The 24,196-nt window shown below is 36.6% G+C and overlaps 1 protein-coding gene across 3 annotated transcripts in view; it reads right to left on the minus strand.

Moving 5' to 3' along the window:
• STXBP5L (syntaxin binding protein 5L) overlaps positions 1–24,196 on the minus strand; it is a 359,862-nt gene that overhangs the window by 1,971 nt on the left and 333,695 nt on the right. For 2 of the 3 annotated variants that reach the window (XM_068546656.1, XM_068546655.1), the window contains 5 exons: positions 22,178–22,348; positions 19,696–19,935; positions 7,773–8,133; positions 3,235–3,400; positions 632–743 (listed from right to left, as the gene is read on the minus strand). In XM_068546656.1, the coding sequence (XP_068402757.1) occupies positions 632–743; positions 3,235–3,400; positions 7,773–8,133; positions 19,696–19,935; positions 22,178–22,348 (1,050 nt within the window). The remainder of the gene's footprint in view (positions 1–631; positions 744–3,234; positions 3,401–7,772; positions 8,134–19,695; positions 19,936–22,177; positions 22,349–24,196) is intronic. The other variant, XM_068546657.1, reaches the window with a different exon arrangement.

Below are 24,196 nucleotides of genomic sequence, written 5' to 3' on the forward strand. Positions count from 1 at the left end.
GAATCATACAATATGTGGCCGTTTTTGTCTTCCTTCTTTAATTTAGCATGATGTTTTCAAGGTTCATCCATGTTGTAGTATGTATCAAACGTCATTCCCTTTTATGGCTGAATACTATTCCATTGTATGGAGGCACCTAGATCTTTTGCATAGTTAAAAATTCAAGAAAAAAGGAGTTTTGATCTGTAAGACCAAATGGTGGGTGAGATATTCTGGAAAATGTATTCTTAATTTCTCTCTGAAAATGTTCCCTAGTATCTTTCTACTGCATTTTGATTATTTTTCATCAGAGTTTCGCAGGTAGATTTTTTTAAGTATTTATTCTGTACCATTGGTAAACCTTGAATAAAGAATCTGTTTCCTAGAAGTAAAGGCAGGCAGATTCAAAAACATTTTTTCAGATTTTAGTAACCAAATGTCTTCACCCTGCCTTGCAGGTATGATCTACCTGCAAATGACACATTTATTAGCTTACTCATTTTTTGTATGAATTGCATGTACTATGAATTGCATGTACTATTAGAATTGCATCTAATATAAAGTGACCAATTTTATTCATGTTTGGTAAACAAATAGTTTTCATGGTATAGAAGCAAAACGCTAGTCTAGAAACAGGTCTTCTGTTACTCACAGAGCTCTTCTCTGTCAAATGTTTGTCCACTTCCACCAAACAGTCCCTTGAGAAAGCCTCTGTTTTGAGCTTCTGGTGTCTCTATGGGAGTAAACAAATCTCCTAGCATGTCCTATATCAGATCAAAAGAAAATAGCATTAGACTGACTAAGAGTAAAGTAACAGATCAAAAGATAACATGGTGGCAGGTTAGAGCACGTCATGAAAAGGCAGTCTGTTCTCCATATATTTTCCTGGTGATTTTTGCTTTGCTCCCAGTTCTCTCTGGCATTTCTTTCTCCACCTCCTTCCTTTCCCTTCCCTTCTCCAAGAACTGACATCCTAAAATTTTCACTTTTCTGCCCTCTTCGTTTCTTCCTTCTACAATTAGAAAGCATGGGAAGCTAATATGCACCCTAGGATTAATTTACACTGGATCAGTGACTGCCAATCTAGACTTCTGATTCTTTTTCAATTACCATAGCATCTTTCCTGTCCTAGTTCCCTTTCTGGAACCAAGCATGGACTGCCCTATGAAATGGGAAGCCTTTGGTGGTGTGTAGGGAAAGGCTGGATTTATTTTTATATCACATACAAAATTATGAAATAGCTCAAGATAATTTAAATGAGTCAAAGTAGGCAGCTACTGCATGGTGAGGTAAAATTGTTCTTAATATTTGATGTGATTTAGAATGACTGGGGAGATATCTTGTTAGAAACACAGATGCACAGGCTTTATTCCACACGTGCTAAATCAAAATTTGCATAGATGTGTTCTGGTTATCTGTATTTTTAACTTGCTCTAACTTTTTCTAACTTTTAACTTGCCCTAAAAAGTTTTAACTTGCTTTGGTCTTTCTAAAGCAGACCAAAATTTGAGAACCATTGGTTTGGAGGAAGGAACTTCAACCCAAAGTCCGACCTTTGACCTAATGTCAGTTTGTCTGTGAACTTGCAGCATGACTATCATCATCATCCCCTTTCACCTCTACTCCCCAGACCTGTGCTCCTCCTCCGAATCCTTTCTCTTTGGAAATGGCTGCACCATCTACTAGTTCCCCAACCCAGAAATACAGGAATAATTATTAATTCCTTCCTTTCCTTCACTCCTACATCTAGTAACCCTCCAATCTGACTGATTACACTTCATAGCCATTGAATCTGCTAACTTTTCTCTCTCCTCACTGTTGGCTGCCTTATTTCAAACCACTATTATTTTTGGCCTTAATTATTTTAAAAAGCCTCCAAATTTTTCTCCCTACTTTTAGTCTTAATTCCTCAAAACTAATTGCCATACTGCAACCAGAATATTAGCTTTAATAAACAAATTTGTTAAACCTTTTCAATGACTTGCTATTGCCCTGGGGATAAATGCCAGATTCCTTAAGGAGCTTACAAGGTGTTCCAAGCTCTGTTCTTGACTAACTCTCCAGCATCACCCCTTCACTCTCTCCACTTCCCAACTCAGCACTTTGTTGGAAGTTGCCTGAACCTTGGGGCTGTCGCATGCCTCTGCTCTGTCAAGAATATCATTACCTTTTCCATCTCCAGCCATCCATTCCTATGGATAACTCCTATTCATCCTTCACAACCTTTTTCTAACTACCCCTTCCCTTTTGTTCCATCAACCCAGGTGCCCCTCTCACATGTCTCCCCAGCACCGGCACAGCCATATAACAGCATTTTCCAGAGTATTGTGGTTGTCTGTTTACTTATCTCTCCCTCCACACTAGCAGGTAGGGACTTGTATCTTGTTTATGATTGTGTTCCGAGAGCCCAGCCAAGTACCAGGCATATAAAAAACTCTAAGTATTTGTTGAATAACATTTATTATTATTTATTTTTAACGCTTATTATGTTCCAGGCACTGTGCTCAGTGCTTTATATGAATTCTTTCTTAATTCTCACAGCAGTGCTTCAAGGTAGTAGATTAAGTAAAATGGCCAAAGTTATATAAGTGAGCAAAATGCAACTTAAATAGTTCAGAGCTTATACTCTGAACCTCTATATTGTAATGAATGGGTTTTAGTTTTCTTATTTCTAAAATAAGGAGGAGAAACCAATTAAATCCCTAAGATGCCTTTTAACATTTTGTGACCACATTTACTTATCCAAGGCTAGATAGGCTTTTATATTTATTTTGTTTCTAGGTTCTGCTTACCGCTATGATCAAAGACAAATGCCCAGTTCTAACCTACAGGATATGTATTTATTTTGTATGGCTCTTAATCACAATTAAGATTTCTTTAAAAAAAGTTCGTTAACTCCCTGAATTGTATGCAAAATTTTTGTGTGTACATACATATTCCCCACCCTGGAGGAAGATTTTTATAATCTTTCAGAGGATTCTCCATAGGCAAAACAAACAATAAAACACACAAAACAACCATTGATATGTATGATCTCCACATTCTTCGCACATCCCGTTTCTTATTTTTTTCTGTGTATATCTGGAACCACACTAGAACTTGGTAGCACCACAATGATGAACATATATTCAAAACATGTTCTAGGGCAGGCATATTTATTGTCTGGCTCAATAATATTTTAGCTTTTAGACATCTTTCTAATTTTTTCTCTTTTTACAACTGTCTGATGTTTATTCATAAATGTGCCTGACCTACCTGTAGATTATCACACATCTCTTGGCTGTATGTTAACCGCTGAATTTCAGTAGGAGAGACAAGGTATAATGCCTGTCCTTCATTGGTAAAACAAAACGTCCGTGCTATCCTCATGTCTGTCAGTGGCAAATAATTAACATCCAACATTGGGCGAAGACTAGGTAGGCTGAATGGAAAAAAAACAAATCCACATTTCATATTCAAGTTGTTAGAAGCTTTTAATTTCTTCATATAAAATGTGCAGATCCTTACATAAAACAATACTTTTTATAACACTATTTTATGGTTGTTTCTTTATCCTCTTGAATTCTCAATGGTAGTAAACTAGACTTTCACATAAAATCATATTCACGAAAAAGTATGGGCACAGTTCTATCTTAATCCACACAGATTCTTAGCAAATGTCCTTGAAGGATGGATTAAATGCAGTGGCCAGCAATTTCAAAATGCTTTTTGGAGCATTTCACAGGTTCCTACAGTACAGTTATAATCTTTGATTATGGCAGAAACACCACAGCTAGAAAGTGGCTGCCTGCATACTTGGTCTATTGTCTCTTTTTAAGGCAGAACTCCTGGGTCTGAGGAGGTTATACACTGATGAAGTGGGTCTAGTTCACTGTGCCTGGGAATGGAGTGGCTTTGCTCCCCATTCCTTTACTTCCTCTATACACAGAAAGTGAAAATCACCTATGACTTAAGGCACCTGCACTGAAGACATGATTAATAAACAAGCATGGCTGGGGGCTGTAACAGAATTAGTTACAAATAATAGATCAGAATTTGCACATCCAAGCTAATACCACATCTCAAGTGTCTTACTGATTGGCTCTATGCTTATCCTAATGTTGTAGTCAAATGATTTTGCTTACATATTTATAAAAATGTACTTTTGGATACTGTCACTAGAGCCAGATTTACAAACTACTAAAGAAAACCAATCTCAATGCTTTTAAAGCACATCTCTAATGCCAAAAAGAGAAAAATAAACTTGTAGATAAATCTCAAGCTTTGAAATCATTCTACTGATTGTAGTGTGCACAATGATTTTAAATTAACCCAGATCATAAAACCAGCACCTTGAAAAAAAAGTACTTATTTCTCTTATCAAAGTAGTTTGTAATTACAACTTAAGCCCTAGAATCTTACCATATAAAATGGGACCTGAAATCTGTGCTATAGGAATAAGTTTTTCATGAGGTCCTAGCGCTGTGCTGTCCAATATGGTAGCCACTAGTCACGTGTGGCTATTGAGCAGTTGATATATGGCTTGTCTGATTTGAGATATTCTGTAAGTGTAAATTATATACTGAATTTCAAAGATTTAGTATGAAAAAAGTATATTAAAAATACATGTGATGGCGTTTGAAGTAACAAAGATCCTTAGGATATGAGTCCAAAACAAACCCAGTTAAACAGACTTCCATTCATTCAGATTAATGGGTTGTGGTGGGGAAGAGGTTCCTATGGACTTTCCTGATAAGTTGTGTTGTCTATGTAGCATAATAAAAGTAAGCCAACAAAATACAACAGGTGTAATCACTTTTGGTAGGAAAAGGAAAAGAGTAAGTCAATTGCTAAGGGCTAGGAAACAAGCACTCTTAAAGATGAAAAAAAATAGTTTTTTTCTGTGCAAGGACATTTTTATAAGGAAATAGTGTCAAGTAACTAAAGATGGTTCCCACTAAAAATGGCTCTCTCAGCCCAGTTTGAGAACTTTATACATAGATAAGCCTCTTGCATCTCTCTCTACTCTTTTCTAGGTCTGGGTACATTGGCACATAAGCAATCATACCTACCTAGCAACTATCTGAAAACTAGGACTTGAGGAGATTGGGCTTAGTGTAGTTAAGTTCTGCATTGGAAGTACGGAGTCCTAACCATTGGACCACCAGGAAAGTCCCGTAGTTAAGTTCTGATAGGGTCTGGAAAGATCTGGGAATGCTTATTAGCAAGGTCAGGAACATGCCAATTTGTAGACTCCAGTTACTGAAGCCACATGTTTCCTAGCCACACCTTACACATTACTAAAATCATGTCAAAATCACTTCCTTTTCAAATATTTTTGAGATCCTCATGAACACATAAAGAGTTTCCACTAGGACATAATATTAAAGTAGTCATTATCATGTAAAACAGCTTTTACAAAGGGCAGAGACAGAGAGATCATTTTATCTTTCCTATTGCTATGACTCCTGTTGCTTTTTAAACTCTTGCTTTTCATTTCTCAAGAAATTCCCCTCCTCAAAAATGTAGATGTAGCATGTATTCATTTAAGTAGAAATTAATTTTCAGTTATACCATTTAAGAAAAGAAGACATACTAAAATTTTGTAAAAACAGAGTAAGTAGTCACTATCAAGCTAAAAACTCAAATTGTGAAATAACATTTTTGAGTGACTAAACGTGAGCTTAGGGGAGTATACACACATTTTTTTTTTTCCTTCTAAGGCATGTCTAGGAGTTAAGTCATTATTTTCAAACAAGACTGGAATGGCCTTCTTCAGAAATCTCTAAAAAGAGCTTGAGAAAGAGAAACCAGATAAAAAGAGTAAGACATATGTAAGAGAATGAGCAGGCCATAAATGATTGTTTTTATGTTTTCAAAACTTTCTCCTTCATTAACTACTTCTTGGCTTACAAATCTACTCATGTCTCCCCTATTAAAGAAAATATAACAATAAAAACACTCTCAAACACCCAGTTTTGCTCTCGAACTACTTTCCTGTCTCTCATCTCTCTTTTTACCAAAATTTTCCCAAAGAATACTGTCTCAGGGGTTGGCAAACTTTTTTTTAAAGAGCCAGATAGTAAATATTTTAGGCTTCCGGTGCAACTACTTGACTCTGCCCTATTGTGCACAAGCCCCTCCGGGCAGTATGTAAGCAAATGGGTGTGGTTGTGTTCCCTGAACCTTTGTTTATGGCCATTGAAAATTTGAATTTCATATACTTTTCACATATCATGAAATATTCTTCTCTGATTTTTTTCAACAATTTGAAAATGTAAAAACCATTCTTAGCTTGCAAGCTGTACAATATCAGATTGGGGGGAGGGCAGGGTAGATATGGCCTGGGGCTGTAGTCTGTCAACCCCTGATCTATGCCACTGCCTCTCTTCTTGCCCCCTTGAAATTTAGTCTTACCTCCACCGTGCTCCTAAGATTTGCTTTCTCAAAGATCACTAATATCTAGGTGCCAGATCTAGGGTTTTTTCTTGTACCCAAACTCTTTGACCTTTCTGCTCTGATTGCCTCTTGACCATCATTTCGGTAGTCTTCTGTCCTTTGTTTTGATATTCTGCTGTTGTTTTCATTTCATGAAGTTCTGCTACTCTGATCCTTTTCCTAGCTCTCTGATGACTTCTCAATCTCCTCTGCTGGAGTTTCTTTTTTCTCCACTATCTAATAAATGTAGACATATGCACCCCTCCCCCCCCAATTTTTGTCCTAAGACCAGTCTATTTCTCCTCTTTTTTTATACTGTCTTCTTTGACGATTTCATTCACTGCTACAACTTTCACTAATGCATTTACGTAAATGATTTCCAGAGCTGTATCTTCCACCCCTATTTTTTTAAGAGTCCAGACCTTAAATTGCTGGCTAAACTTCTGCAGGCTGGCATATAAGCACCTCACATTCCAAGCATTCATTCTCAATTCATTCCCAAACTTCTCATTATCAGTCTTTCTAAATTCTGACTTTCTTATCTGCTAATGACCTCACTATTATCCAAGTTCATGATAAAACTTTTTAACCTTTAAGTTCTCTTCTAACCCTGAGATTTAAAGACCTCCATTACCTTTCACAACCAATTGGTTTTACATTCAGCAAATTTCCCTCAATTATCCCTCACATCTGTTTCCACCTAGCCTTCAATATAGTTACGACTTCAGTTCAAAAGCCCATCCAAGCTCTCCCTCCATGTATATTTCTTAATGCATAGCTAGAGCAGGTTAAAATAAAGTGATGACTTTTAGTATACTGTTCAGTGTTGATCTCACTTTTTCCTAGACTTGCAACCTCAGGAAAATTTGTTAACATATGTAAAATGGAGGATGCAAATAACACTTTATTTTCCTATGTCCTAGAGAAGTTATAAGGATAAAATTAAATTCTGTATGGAAAATTCTTGTGTGTACTATGAAACATAGTAAAGGTAACAGTTCATTTCTTTCCTTGTAGTTTATTCATCTTCATATATCCTGTGCCTAGCATGGCATCTGGGAGATAACATGTGCTCAATAAATGTTGAATGAATGTGTGAATGACTGGAGAATCACTCTTTCCTTAGATTCCCTGATGTCAATTAACATATTTCATTCACAATGCAAAGCATTTTTAGCAAAAACAAAAAACAAACAAAAACAAATAAAAACTCAGTCTCCTCAAAGTTTTGAGCAATAAAACATTCACAAATATAATGAAACAATGATCTCAGTTTGCTTCTTGATAACATCTTGCACATTACACATATACTTTTCATAATTGTACCTTGTTTGCACTGTTATGATTACCAGATAATTTATAAAGAAGGCAAGTACCTCATTATCATGATATGCCCATTGGCACAAAAGCATGCCAAGCAGGCACTGTTACACATGACCACCACATCTGCTTGTAGTATAAAAGATGTCTCGGTGATGTTATGAACATAGAGGCAAGTCTGAGAAGGCAGTGAGAAGACTTTGGCTTGTTTTTCTGAGCAGATTATTGTATACTGATGATCTCCTATTTCTTGGGATGGAGAGGGGCAGTTCATGACCAGCTTTCTTCTCCAAGATTTCTCATTTTCATCTATGTTGTTTGGATCCCTCCAGACTTCATATGGTGGTTGCATTAATCTGCCAGTTCGGTCCATACAGGAGAATGTTAGGACAGCTCCTTTCAATGAGAGGAATGTACCTATAAAAACAATTTCATATCACTGGCACATGAAATTCTTTCTAAAACAGCTGCTATTCATCTATGGGTGATAAATGTTTTATATTATGATAATTCATATCTATAGTGTCATAATATTGCCATATTATACATAAATCAGTAGATTTGTGAGTTCATCAGTTGCAATAACTTGGAATCATAAAAGGTAGGGTCTAAAAGGAGTCTAAGACATCAACTTGTCAAATCCTCTCATTATATTAATGAGAAAACAGAGACCCAGAAAGATGATGAGACTTGGGCCAGGTCACATAGCGAGTTAGTGGCTGAGCCTGGACTAGAACTCAGGCTTCCTAATTCCTAATCCAGTAACCTTTCATTATACTATATAGTATTCATTAAAATACTTTTTTAAAGAGCAAATTTTAGAAAATTTATACTTTTAATTTATTGAATAACCAGCTTAAAAAAAATGCCAACTGATTCCACTTCTTTATTTTACAGACCCATTCACTAGAAAATGCTATTTTTCTTCTTCTGAAAATGAACACTCAGGATATTTCATGAAATTTAAATATCTAGAGTTCATGCTAGCAATTTTGATTGCATTTAAAAAAATCCAAACTAGCTTTGGTGTTTAGGCAGGCTTATGCATCTTTTATACAGAAAAATGGTTTACTCACCTGGAATCTCCAAGGTTGAATATCCATGCCAGATTATTACCTATGGGTGATTTTTACCAGTCCCAGAGACAAGATACTATGAAGCTTAGGAAGTAACTTGGGGTAGACTGACCTTTGGACATTTCCAGATTCTCCCCTAAGCAGCCTTTTCTTTCCTTTCTCCTTTGACATCATGTAGAGAGAGTAAGGAAGTTATCCCAGGCTGATATACCTCAGGAATGTACATGTACCAGAGACTTAGGAAGGGTGTTATAAAAATACATTCCATTTAGAAAGTACTTTATAAAGTATTTAAAATTAAAAATAACATGTTTAGATGATGTAACATGATTTTTTAAAAAAAGCTCTAAGTCCAAAATATAGCCTCTACTATTTCAGAAATACACATTCCAAAGGAAGCTTAAATTTAAGGACTTCTATAATAAGGTATTAACAATTCGGTCTACAGTAAATAATTCACCAGACAATTAATGAGGATTTTCCTCCTCAAAGAGGTCTTACTGGCTAGAAGTGTACCTTACTCCAGCTTTCCAAATTACCAGTCTTCCCCACTAAAATCTTAATTCATTCAATCAACAAATATTTATTGAGCGTTTACTATGTGTTCTAGGCTCTGTTTTAGGCACAGGGGAATAAAATAGTGAATAAAACAGATAAAAATCCCTACCTTCACAGAACTTACTTTCTATGATAGAGACAGACAATATATACGATAAGTATATATATGAGATTAGACAGCAATAAGTACTAAGGAAAAAATAAAGCAGAAAAGGGGATAGAAATTCTTGGAAAAGGGTGTGATTAAATTTTAAATAGAGTAGAAGATGTTAAGGACTAAGGTTTGTTCATTTCCCCTCCCCATATTCATACATTAAAGCCCTCCCCCACTCCCCCAGTGTGGATGTATTGATATTTGGAGATGGGCCCTCTATGGGAATATTTAAGGTTAAAGGAGGTCATAAGGGTAGGGCCCTGATCTGATAGAATTGGTGTCCTTATAAGAAGAGACACCCAGAGACCTAGCTCTTTCTTTCTCTCTCTCCCTCTCTCTCTCTCTCTCTCTCTCTCTCCCCCCCACCTCCCCTCCCCTCCCCCACACGTAGGAAAGGTCACATGAGTACACAGTGAGAAGGCAGCTGTCTGCAACTCAGGGAGAGAGCTCTCACCAGATACCAACACTGCTGGTATGTTGATTTGAGACTTCCAGTCTCCAGAAGTGTGAGAAAATAAAATTCTGTTGTTGAAGTCACCCAGTTTGTGGTATTTTGTTAAGGCAGCCTGAGCAGATTTATACAGAAGAGGAGGCTTCTTTGCATTGTACTGTGGAATTAAGGCTCAGGAAACCAGCACAAAATATTCTGGCTACTGTGATTATCCTTTATCTCTGATCCAAGAGTCTCATGTCTTCTATCAGCATCCATGAAACTGGCAACTTAAATTTATTAGCTTGCAAGTAAAGTAAAATCTCAAACTATTCACAGATCTTGACCTTCTAGAGTAGTTACGGGCAGACTTTTAGGAGATGAGATCAGAGATAATACGGAGCTAAGTCATGTAGGTTCTTGTAGGACACAGTAAAGACTTAGACTTTTTCTTGGTATGAGATGGGAAGATTTTGAGAATAGAGTAATATAATCTAATTTCCATTTGACAGGATCACTCTTTGTGCTGGGTATATCCTAAAGGGAGTCAAGGTTGGAAGAAAGGAGAGCAGTTAAAAGGTTAGTACAGTAATTCAGGTGAGAAATGGATGGAGGCTTGCTCAAACCAGGTGGTAATAGTATAAAGGGTGAGAAATGGTCAGAATCTGAGTATATTACAAAGGTCAAGCCAACAGAATATGCTAATAAGTTGGAGTTAGCGTGTGAAAGAGATACAGTGGTCAAGATTGATTCTAATGCTTTTGACCTGAGAAACTGGAAGGATGGAATTGCCATTAATAGATATGGGAAAGACTGTGGGAGAAAGGAAAGGAATATTAGGAACTCAGTTTGGGACATAAGTTTGAGATACTTATTAGACATCCAAGTGTATGTCATATCCCTATAACTGGATACCTATGTCAGGAATTTGGGGATAGGCCAGACTATAAATATAAATATATGACCCATTAGATTACAAAAGACATTTAAGGTAATGAGGCTGGCTGATTTCATGTAGAGCTTGAATATAAATAGAAAACAGAAAAGGTTCAAGGAGTCTGTCTTTGAGCATGCCGGTGTTTTAAGTCCAGTGAAATGTAGAGGAGCGAGCAAAGGGGACTGAAAAAGAATGGCTATAAAGGTGGAAGAAAACTAGGTAAATAAAGTATCCTGGAATCTAAGCGAAAAGTGCAATGTTATAAGGTAGGGAAAATGGTAAACTGCAATACGTTGCTGATGTGTCAGGTAAGATGTGACTTGAGAATTGACCATTGGATTTAGCAGTGAGGTCAGTGATGACCTATATAGAGCTTTTTGTTGATTGGTGTGGGAGAAAGTTTGATTAGAATGCACTCAAGAGAGAATGGGAGAATAAAACTGGAAATAGTGAATATAACATAACTATTTCAAGGAATTTTGCTCTAAATAAAAAGAAGTGAAATGGGGCATTGTAGGAGAATAGATTCAAGGAGGGTTTTTCTCTTTTAATGGGAGAAATAACAGCATGTTTGTATGCTGATCTAGTAAAAAGATGAATATTTATTATAATTATATAAAGGAAACAGGAAAACTTGCTGGATTGACTTTCTTGTGTAGGTGAAAGGGAGTAGAATCTAGTGTACAACTGGAGACATTCACCAAGTCAGGAGCTTACACAGTTTAGTCACAACAGGAGAAAAGGTAGAGACCATGGAGATACAGACAGGTTGGTAGACATGGTGGTGGCAGCTGCTGAAGTTCTTATCTGATCGTTTCAGTTTTCTCAGTGAAAGAGGACACGTGGTCATTAGCTGAGATTGAAAACAGTGGAGGAGGTATTGGAGCTCTGAGGAGAGTGGAGAAAATATGTAATTATTGTTCAAGAGGGTGGACAGAGGACTACCCAGCAGCACAGGAACCCACTTGAGGTTAATGATGATTTATTTCAAAATGAGACTTTTTAGTCTGGTTATATATTCTCCAGCCATATTCAGCTACACAGATACAGAAATAAAGTAGGTAGAATTAAATTTAACCAGGATTGTGATTAACCATATTATGTATGTGTGATGTTATGATTTATGATAAATATCTATTTGGTCTTTATCCCTGTTTCTGGCACAGTGCTCTAAAATCCTTGGAATTTCCTGACAAGAGCAACACAGGTGTCTTTCATTTTGTTAATGAGGTGATTTGGGGGCCTCACCTAAGGATAGGGGCTTCTTGCCAGGGGAACCAACCAGGTGATTAGAGGGTTAGCACTTTCAGCCCCACCCCCCTACTTCTGGGGTGAAGAAAGAAGCAGGAGATTGAGTTCAATCACCAATGGGCAATGGTTTAATTAATCACACCTGTGTAAGGAAACCTCCATTAAAAACCCAAAAGGCGGGGGTTTGGAGAGCTTCCGGGTTGAGCAGGTAGAGCTGTGGGAGAGAGCTCTTGGAGAAGGCATGGAAACTCCACGTCCCATCCTACATTCCTTGCCCTAGGCATCTCTTCCATCGGATGTTCAGCTATATCCTTTCATAGGAAACTGCTAAGCAGTAAGTAAACAGTTTTTTTGAGTTTTGTGAACTGCTGTAGCAAATTAATTGAACCCGAGGAGGAGGTTGTGGAAACCTCAGGTCAGAAGAACAGGTGACTTGGGATTGGCATCTGAAAGAGGGGGAGGGGACAGTCTCATTAGACTGAGAACTTACCCTGTGGGATCTGACACTATCTCCATGTAGATAGTGTCCGAATTGAGTTAAATTGTGGAACACCCAGCTGGTGTCTCAAGAGACTTGCTTGTTTGTGGAGAAAACCTCCACTCATCTGGTGTCAGAAGTGTTGTGAGTGTGGTAGTCATGTGAAAGTAAAGGAAACGCACAGGAGAAACATGGAAGGAGGAAGGACTGGCTTTTTCCCTATACAGGAGGATAGAACATTGTTTTTTCCATCCCAGCATGCAAAATTGCATTTGTACTATTATCACCTGCGGCTTGTTTAAAAACAAATTCTCAGACTCCACCCCAGACCTACTGAATTAGAAACTCTGAGAATGGTTGTAACAAACCCTCCAAGTGATTCTGATACAGACTAAAGTGATGGCTACTGGGATGGATAATCTTTAGGTGTTTTTTCACTCTAAAATTCAGTGATTTAGTGCTTTAGTTCAAATTTCCGTATCATTGATGAGAATTTGTTGTCAAGACAACCAAGATAAGTTAATGGGCAATTAAATTAAAAAAGAGAAGTGGGCTTTTCTTTATTGAGAGATTTTTGATTACTGATTAAATCTCCTTATTAGTTACAGGTCTGTTGAGACTTTCTATTTCTTTATGATTCAGTCTTGGTCGGCTGTATGTTTCTAGGAGTTTATCCATTTCTTCTAGGTTATCCTACTATATTAAGAACTATATATCTAGATCATTGGATTTTCCCAAAGATGTACATTCTTTTAATCTCTTCATAAAAGAAGGGAGTCTGGCAAGAGTTTGAATTCATGACAGTAGCATGTGACAAAAGGGTACGTAAAATTTCATTTGTTTTTTGATAGTACCTGTAGAGAATTTTACTTTGCTTTTTTAATTCAATGAATTTAAAATATCTAAAAATCTTAATAGCTTCCCACGTGTTTAGCTATTAAGGGTTTAGACAGATTCCATGCTTTACTCAGCAGTTTCAAGTGACAGTATATCTACTTTGGGGAAAATAGAATTGCTACAAACACATTCAATACAACTAGTAATAAGAACTGTAAACAACTAATAGAGCTGCTACCTATAAGTGGAGAGTGTGTATGTTTGTTTTCCTGTATTAAGCTGTGATTATACTTCAGTCAAAAACAATCATTATGCTTGAACTATATTCTTATTTATTAGTTTTTAAGATGTAATGCATGAATTTCACAAATATGTTTGAAATATACACATCTTATATGGAAAGGCCCTAACTAAATACTTGCATAGAGTGAAATTTCTCATCAAGGTTTAGACTTAAGATTAAAAACTACATCCTTCTCATTTGATCTCCAGACAAAACCTGTTAACTAGTTTCATATTATATCTGTGAGATAGCACATTCACTCATCTATACATTTGCATAAGTTAATTGTTCTTCATCAGAGAGCTGGATTTTAAAGGAATTAAATACTAGCAAGTAAGTCTGACATAGGGAGTGGGCTGGGAAAAGTCTAGAGTAGAGGGTAAGTCTAGGAGATATTTCTGTCAGCAGGCAAAGGACAACACAAGAATACTGTAAGAAAAAGAATAAAGGCAAGAAGATCATCTCTGATATACTTTTGCATATGAAAACAAATATATCTAAGCTTAGGTGATATGTAAACAAATATATCTAAGCTTAGATAATATGTAAACAGATATATCTAAGCTTAGATAATATGTAATAAAAAACTGAATTAGTAAGTTAAAATCATATCCTTAGTATACAAAAAGGAACATCTAGAGAAAATGAGGTAAGTCTATCTACACAAATCTTTATCTCTTACATTTTTAATTTTTCTTTATCAGCCCTTCTTTAAGTGAGGCACGTGTTCATGGGTTTTAAGTTTGTGAAACTAAAATATTTTAACCACAATCAAGTTAAACTCCTTTCTCTTTCCACTGTAATTTTCTTCCAGTTAAGTGACATTGTAGTGAATAGGCATTTCAGGAATCTGGACAAGGGAAATTAAGATGCGGGTACATCTAGAACTTAGTAGACTTATGTACGTGATTCACGATCACTACCATGTCTAGGTTATTGAAAGCCTTCTAGGTATAGGAATGGCTCCCAGGAAAACTCCCACCACCCTGATGCAACTCAGCATTAATCTGACGTGGAAGTGCAGGGCTGAAGATCGTATTACAAATTGTATATTATGTCAATATTAGAAATATATAGATAATGTAGAAGAAACAAGATTTGAAATTTGAAATGTCTGGATCCAAGAGCTAGTCTGTAGAAAATTCTTCCAAATCTTACAGCTCCCAAGAAACTTGATACAGGTTTTCCAAAATTTTGGCAACAAACATAAAAGTTCATATGCTATCCACCAATGATAGATGATTGACAGGTAGCAAAGAGAAAAGGGAAGTGAGAAAATAAGACTGGCTGGACCAGAGAGCTGGTGCTGGGAAGTAGCAGGAAATCAGATTAGAAAGGTAGAACAAAGCTGAGCTTATAGAGATCACTGATTTCCAAGATTTTCAAGAAATTGCTTCTATGGGTAAGTGAAAGGTATCAGAGAATATGGTGTATAGAAATTAGGTGATGAAGACAATATTGTAATAAGACCAGTACAGAGGCAGTAAGTATAAGGGATCAGAAAAGAAACGGAAGTGATGGAAGTTATCTAGGTAGTATCATGGCACTATCAACAGAAATGGGGAGAAGAGCAAGAAGAAATAGTTCAGGGGTAAAGAGAATGAATTTATTATGGAAAATCTTTAGTTTAATCATGAGTTTAAATCTCTAGTTTGATCATGAAGCATGAAATAATTTTTTTTACAAAGCAGTGATAGGCACTTCATGTGGCAGGATTGGTAATTACAGAATAATTTGTAGCTGGTAGCAAAAAGCAGTACGTAGAAATGAAATACAATTTAAAGTGAGTCTCAAAAAATTAGAGGGGTAGGAAACTTTTGGAGGTTATAAATATGTTTATGGCATAGATTTTGGTCATGGTTTCATGGATGTATACTTGTCTCCAAACTCATCAAGGTGTTTACGTTAAATAGTACAGCTTTTTATATGTCAATCATACTTCAATAAAGTGGCTTTAAAATTAAAATCTCAGCAAATTTCTCAAAGAATTACCGTTGGAGAGTAAAATTCCTAGGGGCAGAAGTGTGGAGGGGGAGATGGGACAGAGAAGGGGGAATGTTTGCTGGTGGCAGAATTTTCATTTATCTTCCTCTGTATTTGGATGTTTTTACAATTAGAAAATTTAAGCACCAGCGTTTGAGAGAAAAAAGCATACCACGTCACAATTTTATTTTTTTGTTCAAACAAAAAACCCACAGATCTAGGAAGTCTCTTCCAGCTCCTTAACATGGTTTTAAGGCCCTCTAATCTTCCCCTGCCTGCTTTTCCAGCCTCAACTAGCACCATTCTATCTCTAGGCTTTGGCTGTGCCATGCTCTTTTTACCTCTAGGTTTTTACTCATGCTGCTTTAAATTACTCTTAAACATCAGTACTGTGCACAGCTCCCTTCCAAATCGGTCCCACTTCAGATGGCTGCTGTGTTAGAGAGGTCTTCCCCAAACCCCCGCTCCTATGCTGCGCAGTATTCTTTACTTCCCTTATTGTAATTTTCTGTTTACTTTTGTCCTTCCCTACAAATAATCTGGGAATAAAGATCATTCTGTGTCCTGATCACCATTGTATCCCCAGTGACTAATTAATTAGTATGAGCTTGGGAAATGTATGTTGAATGAATGGATGAATAAATTTTGAAATAGATTGTATTCAACTTTGAGGAAATTGCTAGACTCAGATAAATTTTGCTAGGCCAACTGATAAAAGGTAATTTAACAATGTTTTGACGGGAAAAATGCCTTCAGAGCCTGAGAACATGTCACCCACTTTAGCACTGGCAACAGAAGAGGGAAATGCCTCCGATTCCAAACCTTTAAAAAATGGTTCCCATAATCTAGAGCAGTACCAATAGGGCAGGGACTAGTGGAACAGTGGAGACTAGTGGAGAATAGATACTGGAAAGAAGGTGAAGAAGGAGTCAGGAAGTGAGATGTGAGGAAGAGGGGACAAGTTTTCTACTTTAAATTTGAATTGGCTTTCTGTCATCTCTATATCTTCTTTTCTTTTTCTTTCTTTTTTTAATTCTATCAGACTATTCCACTTGCAACCCTTTCTTGTTGTAGTATGTATTGATTGATTGATTGCTGCGTCGGGTCTTAGTTGTGGCACCCGGGATCTTGTTGCAGTGTGCGGGCGTGCTGGCTTCTCTCTCTAGTTGTGGTGCACAGGCTCCAGAGCACGTGGGCTCTCTAGTTGTGGCACTCGGGCTCTCTAGTTGTGGCACATGGGCTCAGTAGTTGCGGCGCGCAGGCTTAGTTGCCCGCAGCACGTGGGATCTTAGTTCCCCGCAGCACGTGGGATCTTAGTTCCCCAACCAGGGATCGAACCGGTGTCCTCTGCATTGCAAGACGGATTCTTAACCACTGGACCACCAGGGAAGTCCCTCTATATTTTTTTATGGAACTCCACCTTCCTTTTTTCTTTTTATTGTCATAAATTATGGCTTCCAATTAGGCTATTTCTCTTTCAGTGGTTAATTATAAAACAGATCTGAACCTAGACTCATAGTTTCCTCCCTTATAGGTACTGCTTAATAGACAATTTTTTTAGAGCAATCTTAGGTTTACAGAAAATTGAGCAGATAGTACAGAGAGTTCCCATATGCCCCCTTCGTCCTTTCCTCTGTTATTAACATCTTGTATTAGTGTGGTACATTCGTTACAACTGATGAAGTGATACTGATATATTAACTAACATCTTGAAAGAATGGAATACTGACAGAGAAACTTGGAGAAGATAGCTTCTCATTATCTCTCTTTAAATGGATAAGGAAAGAGTGCGCAAATATTTATGAACCAGATGCCAGAATATTAAGTTAAATCTATACTTACTTTGTATTTTGCCATCATTTTAAGTCTATCTGCTAAGAATGTTGAAGAACTTTCTTATAGTACTGAGAGATCCATTAAATTAGTTCCAGACACTTGTTTATTTCTATGCTTGTGGCATAGAAAACCACATTTGTTAGAAACTCTCTTATTAGAAAACTGTCTTAAACTTACAGTTGTAAACTTGGGTATACAGGAGTTTGATTTTTACCTTTAAATTTGTGAAGAATACATGGCACATATTAGGTATCCAATCTGTATAAAAATTTATTGAGTTAAATAATGGATTGAATTAATACTTAAAAATTCATTTTGACCTTACTGATCTGGCTCTCTCTCTTTCAACCAGTATAAGAGAATTATACATATTTCCTTAAAATTAGAACTATAATAAAAGATATTTTCTTATTGTGAAATATGTTTACAATTAAAATATAGTGATCCTAACAGATTAACTTTTAAAATACGGTGTATGTTATGGGCTGCATTTTGTCCCCCCTGATGCCAAATTCATATGTTGAAGGCCTAAACTCCATTGCCTCAGAATGTGACCATATTTGAGACAGAGCCTTTAAAGAGGTGATTAAGTTAAAATGAGGCTGATAGGGTGGGCCCTCATCCAAACCGTCAAATGCCTTTCTAAGAAGAGATTAAGAGAAACACGGGGAGACACCAGGGGTACAAGCACACAGAGGGACAGCCACGTGAGAATATGGTGAGAGGGTGGCCAACTGCAAGCCAAGTAGAGAAGCCTCAGAAGAAACCAGCCCTGCCAACACCTTAATCTTGGGCCTCCAGCCTCCAGAAGTGTGAGAAAATAAACTTCTGTTTTTTAAGCCGTACACACACAAAATATGTTTCTTAATTTGCCTCACTAGTAGAGAGCTGACTGTTCTACCTACAGTGAATTACAATCCATGTATATGAATTTAGCAGACCAGTTAACAAAGAAAACACAACTCTATCTAACCTACCATGCCATATATGTGTTCTTTTAACATAAAATCCCTTATCCTATATATATATATATATATATATATATATATATATATATATATATTTTTTTTTTTTTTTTAAAGGACTGGCAAGGATTGACTGGCACCTTAACAAAGCTGAAAGCAAGCAGCACTTATCTTTTTTTTTTTTTTAATTAATTAATTAATTTTTTTTGGCTGTGTTGGGTCTTCGTTTCTGTGCGAGGGCTTTCTCCAGTTGTGGTAAGCGGGGGCCACTCTTCATCGCGGTGCGCGGGCCTCTCACTATTGCGGCCTCTCCTGTTGCGGAGCACAGGCTCCAGACGCGCAGGCTCAGTAGCTGTGGCTAACGGGCTTAGTTGCTCCGCGGCACGTGGGATCCTCCCAGACCAGGGCTCGAACCCGTGTCCCCTGCATTAGCAGGCAGATTCTCAACCACTGCGCCACCAGGGAAGCCCCCTTATCCTATATATTAATAAAATTATTTTTACTTAAGAAATGTTTTTCAGATAACTTTTACTCTCTTTTCTATATATGAAAAAACTATTGATAAGAATAAATTTAAAAATACTCAAAGGAATAACAGAAGGAATCACACATCTCTTCTTCAAAAGGAAAAAGACAAGTCAAGTAGGAAGAGAATACAACATATACTTTAGCAACAATACTCATAACGTGGGTCAAATTCTCTAGGTACTAGGATAAAAAGGGAAGAAATTGTGTGGCATGGCTTCAAAACAAGATGGGCAGGTTATCAAAGAATTCAGAAAGCCACCTCAAGTCAGACTGCTTCCAACTTAATCATCTGAGTTCTTTAAGGATGATGTAAAACACTCATAGGCTCTGATCTGGCATGGAACTTTGGAGAAATGCTTCAATTCATTAAAAATTTTAAACTTTCGCTTTAAGGCTTTCCTAAATGCTTTTCAGAAACTTATTTCCCAAGGCATTGTTTAGGTTGGGAGTTCCACAATTTATTACCATAGAAATGGTTGACTATTTCACCCTGCAAGTAAGCTGCAATACTTGGGATAGTATATGATTTATAAAATTCTCAATAGTTCCTATTATATAGAATACTTAAATCTTTGTTCCAGATCAATACAAATTAAATGTTTTAAAATACCATATATTTAAATTTGAAAAAGTAGCAATGAAGGAATAAATAAAAACTCTTACCACTTGGCAATACCATGACTGGCTCTGTAAATCTTTGTTCATCTTCTGAAGGTAGGTTTAGGGAGATGATTAACACCATTCCCAGACTAGTTCCAACAAACAAACAAGGGGAGATAGTAGAGTCATTTTTCCGAACAAAGGACTCCATGAAGTATAGTGCTGTAATTGCTTCTTTAGAATCTTTGTCAATACTGGAGATGCTAGAGCTTCTAGAGCGATTATAGGAATTTTCTCGACTTTCTATGGAAAGTTAAAAACCAAAAATTTAGTTTTAGTGTGTTTCCAGAACAAGTAAAGTCAGACTTAGTACGTGAAAACCAAAATTATGGGGGGGGAAGTAGAATTTGATTCGTTGTTAACTGATCTGGAAGGCAGTTTATCCAGTTCACCAGCTTATTTTGAAGATGAAGAGACAAATCCTGAAGTGTAAATCATAAACTTAGGCAGAGCTGGGACTAGACCTTGAGTCTCCAGAGTTCCAGTCCACTGTGTTTTTCTCTCTACCTCACCTCACAAGTTAGTTGAAATTCTCTAATCTAGAAAAAAAAGATGTTTAGTCTAAATAGTTAAGGTTACAAGAACTTATGGTGTAGTTAATTATGCTTCCCTCCTATCTCTCAATTGTTGGAAGTACTTCTAATGATTTCTTGACAATTCCCACTTACAACACTGTGGCTACTTACCTGAAGGGTCACAAATGTTCTGTGGTAAATACATTCCTCTAATTTTGTTATATTTGGAGTAATTAAAATTGTAAAAATTGAACTATTTATATTTACACCAAGACTAAAGAGCAAATGTTATCTCCCTGAACTAGTTACAAGCTGCCTACCTTGAATCCAAATACAGTCTTGGCTTTGCCTAGGGCCAAATACAGAGTTGTAGACAATGCCACCCCAGCCATAATCTTTCTGAAAGGGCTTCAGCCCACTTAAAGGAAACAAGGTGGTTTCAGGTTCTCCTGCTCATCATCTCTTACACATGTGTACACTCCAACAAGCAGAAACTCACCACCTCAGGTAAATATTAGGAAGGTTGTATTGTTCATATAATCACTCCAGAGTACAAGTTCCTCATATTCCTCTTTCTACTGCCTTCCCTCTCCTTTCGTTTTTGATAGGTATAAGTGTGACTCATTTTTATAAAAAGAGATAATAATATAATATATAAATAAAATAATATACAATAAAACCAAATATAAGTTCCTCAGACTATCCCTTTTTCTACAAACCAAAATATAGTATTCCTAATTTCCCCCTTGTATCCCTCAGCAAGTTTATAAAAATAATTGTTTGTAATAGAATTTAGATCTGAGAGGGAGCTTGGATATAATCTATATATTTTACAGATTTGGAGACAGAGACATAGAGTTAAGTAATTTTCCCAGAATCAACAAGTTAGAGGCAGAAATGTCTAAAACTCAAAATTCCCAATTCAATCCAGTGATTAAAAGTACTACTTCCTTTATAACCTTTATATTTTGCTTCCATTATAACATTCCTAGCTAATGTTTCTAGGTTGCTATTCATAGACACCTGTGAGAGAAGATCATGTGGACCAAATTTAGTATGGCATAGTGTTAAAGGAAAAAACTAAAAATTTTCTTTTTTTACTTGGCCAAGCCGCATGGCATGTCGGATCTTAGTTCCCCGACCAGGGATTGAACCCACGCTCCCTCCAGTGGAAGTGCAGAGGCTTAACCACTGGACCACCAGGGAAGTCCCTAAAAATTTTATTTTAAAAATTTGAAGAATAATATACATCATTACTATCAAGTTTTTTGAGGGGTGGTAATGGTGAATTACTTTATAGCATAGAATTACCATAGCACATTCCTAAGATTATTTTTTCCTATTTCTAGTCCCAAAGCGTTTTATCAGCAAGACAATAGCAGCAGTTACAGGACTCCCTTTTGTGTGTGTGTGTGTGTGTGTGTGTGTGTGTGTGTGTGTGTCTTAATTTTAGGCCTTCTGGCTCTTGTACTTTACTCCCTGCCCCTAACAGTAATTCCATAAGTAAGCAAATAATCCTCCCTTTTTCAAACATATGAAGATGAGATTGCAAACTTTAGAATTTAATGTCTTCCCTTTTTCTTGGTCACATTCACTTAACAGTTGAGGAAACTAAGGTTATAAGACATTAAATAACTACCTACAGATAGAGACACTAAGAGGCTTACCATTGAGATGGAAAGAAATTGGGAGTGCAGAGAACAGATTAAGGCATAGGTCTCATTTTGTACAGAGGAGGTGAAAGCCTACCCATAAACAGCCATTCTGGTTTTAGAGATGAAAGAGGTGTAGTGAGGAATGGATTTGGAGTCATGGCCACAGCTCGACCAGGTTCTCAGTTGCTCATTGTCTAGTTGACCATAGTTTTTCAGATCTTTCACACCTGACCACCATCCCTTATCCTCCAGCTCTTGTTACTGTGGTATGTCAAATTTTAATGGTATCCACAAAAATTTGTATGCTTAACCTACCTTCTGTTGTAACTGGCAAAGCAATCTCCATGCAAGCAGCTGACTGTGCTTTTCGAAATGGTGGTCTTCCAGGACCCCAGCGATTTACTTTTGAAACATCAGCACTGGAAAGACGTTTTCCAGAACTGCAACTCTGGGAAGTTGGACTTGTGCAGTGTCCATTTACATGATCTGTACCAAGAGGAAGAAGGCAGCATAAATATCATAATTAAATCTTAATATAAAGGAATCTAAGTGTGTAGATTAATAAATGAAGAGTGAGAATTCCTTTTTTCAAAACATATATAAGATGGCTAAGTCCTTGCTATTTTAGTATTTAGTCCCAATTTCAATTTTGCCAAAGTATTTAGCCAAATTTTTCATGATATTTATTAAATATAAGATTTGTTTTAAAATTTGACTAGTTAACATAGTTTAAAATTTATTCTATGTCCTCATTATGTATTCTGCCATTTAATAGCAATACAAAATAGGTTATAGTATTAGACTTTCTTTTGCATAATTTAAATATATACCTGTTTATATAAATTTTGGAAGAACTTCAAGTGCTTAGAGTTTAAAATATAGAATGGAAGCATTTTACTGTGAAGTTGAGAATGGTACATAAGAATATTGACTCTACAGCCAGACTGCCTGGGCTCAAATCCCAGTTCTACTACCTACTAGTTGTACAAATTATTGAAGACTTCACATTTTAGTTTCTTCTGTAAATTGGGACTATTATTATCTAGCTCAGGGATTTTTTGTGATAACACATGTCACATGCCAGAATATTTCCTGGTATGTGGTAAACTCTGAACAAAAATTAATTATTACTGTCATTCTTGTTCCAGAGTATTAAAACTGCTCAGGTCTAAGACAAAATAGTACTGTTTATTTAGAGCCTGTGAGTTTAGCTCAGTTCTGGTATAATTTAAAAACTTGGAAATAATTGCACTAAAATGTTCTTAATGCTAACACACAGTATTTGAAACATAATCTCATAGTTCTACAATATTCAGAATGCATTTTAAAATGTGCTTCTTTGGTTACTCAAAGGACAATAAATAGAGAAGAATCATGTTTAATGTCCATATTGGACATGGGGAACTGGCACTCAGTGTCCACTCCATTATAGCCTTTCTGTATTGAACAATTTGAAAACTTAAAATTGTACATTCCCTGGATCCCCTTGCAGCTAGTGCAAAGATGAGAATTAGGTTTCAGTATTTAAATGCTCTAGTGTGTTTTACTATTTTTTAAAAATGAGTTAGCATTTATTGAATACTTAAATGCTAGGTATTTTATACACATTACTCATTTAATCTTCACAACAGCTATGCAAGGTAGGTGCTTTATTATCCTGATTTTTGCAGATGAGGAAAATGAAGGTCAGAAAAAAGGGTTCAGAAAATCATCTAATATTACATAAGTAGTATTCATGGAGGCAGGATTCTAATCCAGATTTTTCTCACTTAGTGTCTGTATGCTTAAAAACTAGGCCACAGGGTCAGCTAAAATATTTGGTAAGGAGTAGCAATTTTGATGGCCTATTTAGTAGGGTTTAGGAGTAGCTTGTATAATGTACATTGAGATCCAAGCTCTTTGGGACCAGTCATCTTCCATATTAACATAGATCTCTGAAATCAGATTTCCTGAATGGAAAGGCACAAATATCACACGATGAGTTAGCTATGGGGAAGCAGAAGTCAAGAGCTCTAGCCCTCCTTCATTAACAAATCTAGTCTTATAAATAGGAAGAACACTGAGGGCAATAGCTGCCACTAACAAAGACTTAGAGTGACTACTTTGGGGGTACAAATTGCCCCCCTCTGGGCATACCAGTTAGGAAAAGTTGCCCCTTCCACAGGTGTGAAGCCTTGTTCTAGGGCTTATCCAGAGTAATGTGGGATGGATTACAGTCCTCTTCACGCCCTCTTATCTAGGTACAAAAGTATATAGCAGAGCTCTGAGAACAGTAAAATTTGTTCACTTAGCCAGGACTCTGGACTTGCTAAGCCAAGGTCGCTGCCTATCTAT

The sequence above is a fragment of the Eschrichtius robustus genome, chromosome 6 (genome assembly GCF_028021215.1).
Source record: "Eschrichtius robustus isolate mEscRob2 chromosome 6, mEscRob2.pri, whole genome shotgun sequence".
In the NCBI taxonomy this organism is placed as follows: Eukaryota; Metazoa; Chordata; class Mammalia; order Artiodactyla; family Eschrichtiidae; genus Eschrichtius; species Eschrichtius robustus.